At 38.6% G+C, this 6,000-nt stretch overlaps 1 protein-coding gene across 1 annotated transcript in view; it reads right to left on the minus strand.

Annotated features, from left to right (window-relative positions):
* LOC123518019 (sodium-coupled monocarboxylate transporter 1-like) overlaps window positions 1-6,000 on the minus strand; it is a 29,445-nt gene that overhangs the window by 2,082 nt on the left and 21,363 nt on the right. The window contains exons 12-15 of the mRNA XM_045278520.1: window positions 5,865-6,000; window positions 5,206-5,402; window positions 3,998-4,093; window positions 3,633-3,662 (exon numbers count right to left, since the gene is read on the minus strand). The exon at window positions 5,865-6,000 is cut by the window's right edge and continues 19 nt beyond it. Coding sequence (XP_045134455.1) covers window positions 3,633-3,662; window positions 3,998-4,093; window positions 5,206-5,402; window positions 5,865-6,000 — 459 coding nt within the window. The remainder of the gene's footprint in view (window positions 1-3,632; window positions 3,663-3,997; window positions 4,094-5,205; window positions 5,403-5,864) is intronic.

Consider the following 6,000-nt stretch of genomic DNA (forward strand, 5'->3'; position numbering starts at 1 on the left):
GAACCAGGCAAGGAGTGCCAGAGTTTACCAGATAAAGGTATGAACGATTGACAGTATTAGTTAATTGACTCTTGCATTAGAGTTGGACAAAATAGTGGTGAGAGGCAGAAGAACCCCTTGTGCAGCGAGGCCGCAGGAGGAGGGAAGGCATGTAGTTAGAAAGATCAGAAGAGCAGTTAGCATGAAAGTAGCGATAAAAAGATAGCAAGAGATACAACATTCCGGCGTTGATAAAAAGGCTGAAGACAGTTATTCAGAGGAAGGGAGTTAATGAGACGAAAAGCTTTTGATTCCACCTTATCTAATGAGCCTGTGTGAATGGAACACCCACGAAGAGTACTCCGTACAAGGACGGATAAGGCCTTTCTACAGAGTTAAGAGTTGGAAGGGCGAGAAAAATTGGCGGATACGCTTCAGAACGCCTAACTTCATAGAAGCTGTTTTTAGCAAGAGATGAGATGTGAAGTATCCAGTTAAGATTGTGAGTAAAGGACAAACCGAGGATTTTCATTGTAGAAGAGGGTGACAGTTGGGTGTCATTGAAGAAAAGGGATAGTTGTTTGGAAGGTTGTGTCGAGTTGATAGATGGAGGAATAGAGTTTTTAACGCATTGAACACCACTTAGTTTTCTCTGCGTCGATCAGAAATCTTAGAAAGATCAAAAGTCAGGCTTTCTGTGGCATCCCTGCTTGATCTATTGACTTCACGAAGGGTTGGTCGTCTCTGAAAGGACGTGGAAAGATGTAGGGTGGTATCATCAGCGTAGAAGTGGATAGGGCAAGAAGTTTGGTTAAGAAGATCATTAATGAATAATAGAAAGAGAGTGGGTGACAGGACAGAACCCTGAGGAACACCACTATTAATAGATTTAGGAGAAGAACAGTGGCCGTCTACCACAGCTGCAATAGAACGGTCGGAAAGGAAACTTGAGATAAAGTTGCAGAGAGAAGGATAGAAACCGTAGGAGGGCAGTTTTGAAATTAAAGCTTTGTGCCAGACTCTATCAAAAGCTTTTGATATGTCTAACGCTACAGCAAAAGTTTCACCGAAATCTCTAAAAGAGGATGACCAAGACTCAGTAAGGAACGCCAGATGATCACCAGTAGAGCGGCCTTGACGGAAGCCATACTGGCGATCAGATAGAAGATTGTGAAGTGACAGATGTTTGAGAATCTTCCTATTCAGGTTAGATTAAGAACTTTAGACAAGCAAGAGATTAAAGCTATGGGACGGTAGTTTGAGGGATAAGGACGGTCATCCTTTTTAGGAACAAGCTGAATGTAGGCAAGTTAGAAGTCGATAGACAAAGTTGAAAGAGTGGCCAGGCAAGGTGCAAGCACGGAAGCACAGTTTTTGAGAACAATAGGAGGGACCCCATCAGGTCCATAAGCCTTCCGAGGGTTTAGGCCAGCAAGGGCATGGAAAACATCATTACGAAGAATTTTGATTGTAGACATGAAATAGTCAGAGGGAGGAGGAGAGGAGGACAAGCCCAGAATCATCCAAGGTGGAGTTGTGAGCAAAGGTTTGAGAAGAGTTCAGCTTTAGAGACAGAAGAGATGGCAGTGGTGCCATCAGGATGAAATAAAGGAGGAAAGATGAAGAAGTAAAGTTATTGAGATGTTTTTGGCTAGATGCCAGAAGTCACGAGGGAGTTTGAGTTTGAAAGATTTTGACATTTTCTATTTATGAAGAGTGTTTGGCAAGTTGAAGAACAGACTTGGCATGATTCCGGCAGAAATATAAAGTGCATGAGATTCAGGAGATGGAAGGCTCAAGTACCTTTTGTGGGCAACCTCTCTATCATGTATAGCACGAGAACAGGCTGAGTTAAACCAAGGTTTAGAAGGTTTAGGTTGAGAAAAGAATGAGGAATGTACGCCTCCATGCCAGACACTATCACCTCTGTTATGCGTTCAGCACAAAGAGATGGGTCTCTGACACGGAAACAGTAATCATTCCAGAGAAAATAAGCATAATACTTCCTCAGGTCCCCAACTGGCAGAGGCAAAACGCCAGAGGCACCTCCGTTTTGGGGATCCTGAGGAGGAATTGGAGAAATAGGACAAGATACAGAAATGAGATTGTGAGCGGAGGAGCCCAACGGAGAAGATAGGGTGACAGCATAGGCAGAAGGATCAGAGATAAGGAAAAGATCAAGAATGTTGGGCGTATCTCCAAGACGGTCAGAAATACGAGTAGGGTGTTGCACCAGTTGCTCTAGGTCATGGAGGATAGTAAAGTTAAAGGCTAGTTCACCAGGATGGTCAGTGAAGGGAAAGGAAAGCCAGAGCTGGTGGTTAACATTGAAATCTCCAATGATGGAGATCTCCGCGTAAGGATAGAGGGACAGAATAGTTTGGTTGTCTCTGAAAGGACGTGAAAAAAGTAAGGTGGCATCATCAGCGTAGGAGTGGATACTGCAAGAAGTTTGGTTAAGATCATTAATGAATAATAGAAAGAGAGTGGGTGACAGGACAGACTCCTGAGGAACAGCACCATTAATATATATATATATATATATATATATATATATATATATATATATATATATATATATATATATATATATATATATATATATATATATATATATATATATATATATATATATATATATATATATATATATATATATATATATATAGAAGTAAAAGTGGCCGTCTACCACAGCAGCAATATGAAGGTCAGTAAGGAAATTTGAGATGAAGTTGCAGAGAGGAGGAGGTAGGAGGGCATTTTTGGGATCAAAGCCTTGTTTCAGACTCTTTCAAAAGCCTTGGATATGTCTAACGTTACAGCAAATGTTTCACGGAAATCTTTAAAAGAGGATGACCAAGACTCTATAAGGAAAGCCATATCACCTTTAGAGCGGCCTTTATGGAAGCCATAATGGAGATCAGTATATATATATATATATATATATATATATATATATATATATATATATATATATATATATATATATATATATGTGTGTGTGTGTGTGTGTGTGTGTGTGTGTGTGTGTGTGTGTATATATATATATATATATATATATATATATATATATATATATATATATATATATATATATATATATATATATATATATATATATATATATATATATATATATATGCATGTGTGTTGAAGCCTATAGCAACTGTGTGTGTGTGTGTGTGTGTGTGTGTGTGTGTGTGTGTGTGTGTGTGTGTGTGTGTGTGTGTATATATATATATATATATATATATATATATATATATATATATATATATATATATATATATATATATATATATATATATATATATATATATATATATATATATATATATATATATATATATATATATATATATATATATATATATATATATATATATATATATATATATATATATATATATATATATATATATATATATATATATATATATATATATATATATATATATATATATATATATATATATATATATATATATATATATACGAGGGGTATCGTAAAATTTTAATTATCACCCAGAAGTTATTCAGCTGTGTCGATGAAATTTTGTCAGAGTAACCACTGGTCCTCATGTGCATGATGGTGCAAAAATGTTCTCTTAAGTTTGTTTATTTTTTTACTAGTGGCGCTAGATGTCACTAACCTGCAAGATGGAGAAGACTGAGGCTCGCAGCGTGATTAAGTTCCTGCATTTGAAGGGTTACAGTGCCCGGCAAATCCATGATAAAATGAAGGCTGTCTATGGTGATGATTGCCCGTCATATGACACTGTTGTGAGATGTAAAAGAAATTTCCAAACGGGCCACATGTCCCTCACAGACGAGCCAAGAAGTGGACGACCATCATTCACTGACAGTAAAGAAAGTGGAGGATCTTATCCTGGGAGACCGACGAGTAACCATCTACGTGATCATGCATGTGGCTGGTCTTAGTTACCGCAGGTGTGGAAAGTTATTCACGACGAACTGCACATGTCTAAGGTGTCAGCACGCTGGGTTCCGCGCTTACTGACTCCTCTCCAAAGGCAAACACGGCGTGACCTGTCGAGGCAGATGTTGATTCTTTTGGAGCAGGATGAAGAGGATTTCTTTGGTCGTCTGGTAACTATGGACGAAATTTGGATCTATTTGCATGATCCAGAGAACAAAGAGATGAGCAAGGAGTGGAAGCACACCACATCCCCTTCCCCCAAAAAGGCTAAGGTGCAGACGTATGCAGGGAAGGTCATGCTGTCAGTTTTTTGGGACTGTCGTGGAGTCATCCTCACAGACTACCTTGCAAAGGGTCAGACGATCACTAGCGCATACTACTGCACACTTCTGAACAAGTTGCGAGATGCTCTGAAGAAGAAACGCCGCGGTATGCTCACCAAAGGAGTTCGTCTCCTTGCCGACAATGCACCCGCTCACTCATCTCAAGCTGCAGATGTGGAAGCAAGGCGATGTGGCTATGAAATCATGCCGCATCCACCCTATTCTCCCAATCTCGCCCCAAGCGACTTTTTCTTGTTCCCAGAGATGAAAAATCCACTGCGTGGTCGGCGATTTGATGATACAGATGACGTCATTCAAGAGGTGGAACAGTGGTTTTCAACAGGACTTCTACAACGGCGGTCTGCGGAAGGTCAAGAAACGATGGGAGAAATGTGTGACTCTGGACGGTGACTATGTAGAGAAGTCTTAAGAACCACAAATAAAAATGAAGTTTCTGACTCGTTTACTCCATGGTCATAATTGAAACTTTACGATACCCCTCGTATATATATATATATATATATATATATATATATATATATATATATATATATATATATATATATATATATATATATATATATATATATTGCACAAATGCTTTCAGCTTCCAGCTGACTTAATAAAATGTACAAAATGACGAGTGTTGCTTAACATATCAATGATTCTTCGGTTAAAACATTTGATTTCTGATTGCAGGTTTGTGAAACCCATATATATATATATATATATATATATATATATATATATATATATATATATATATATATATATATATATATATATATATATATATGGGTTCTACAAACCTGCAATCAGAAATCAAATGTTTTAGCCGAAGAATCATTGATATGTTAACAACACTCGTCATTTTGTACATTTCAGTAAGTCAGCTGGAAGCTGAAAGCATTTGTGCAAGTCTATCTGAACCAAAGCAAAGTACGTGTAAGACATGCCACTCACTGCTCGACAGTGATATTGGCGTAGGAGTGTGACATATTGGTGAGTGCAGTGAAGGCGTCCAAAGTAAAGTTTGAAGAGAGAGGACAAGCCTCCACAGAGAGAGGCAGTGGCGGGGGCGTCCCATCCCCATTCAGTAACTGACCAATCATGAGCCATACACTGAAGCAGAAGGACACCAGGAACCCCACAAACGCACCCTTGGTGGAAAGGAAGAGACAAAGTGTGCATTGTAATGGTTCAGGCTGTACATTGTTTTGATATGCACATGTTCACGCACATAGCAGTAATGGATAGTCAGTGTTGAAATGCACTCTAGTCGAGCACACTAACGGGAGCACGGAATTTGTAGCACATGTGTATGTCGGCAGGCGCACATTGTTTGTGAATACATTGTATAAAACAATAAACAGCAAATTGTCTTGGTTTGTCTGCGTTGCAGTGTGTGATGATGTTGAATATGTTACTTTGCTAGTTGTAGTCTGTCCCTACAAACTTAATATCGTCAAAAATACCCACTATGATCTGCTATGTTGACAAAAACTGTATAGTAGCATAGTGTGATGTGGAGTGCAGTGTCCAGGAACATACTGTTTGTCAGAATACCGTTTAATTGAAATATATTACATTCAAGCTTTAGCTTACCTCTAACAGTGCCTCACCTTAGCATTAACCCATGGCATCACCATGCCAGCCAAGAACAGTCCTTTGAGCGGACCAGCAATGGCGCCATTCAGACTGTAAATAACTTGGAAGATGTTTCCCAGACTTCCCATTGTTATGCCGAATACAGTTCCC

The sequence above is a fragment of the Portunus trituberculatus genome, chromosome 43 (genome assembly GCF_017591435.1).
Source record: "Portunus trituberculatus isolate SZX2019 chromosome 43, ASM1759143v1, whole genome shotgun sequence".
Taxonomy (NCBI): Eukaryota; Metazoa; Arthropoda; class Malacostraca; order Decapoda; family Portunidae; genus Portunus; species Portunus trituberculatus.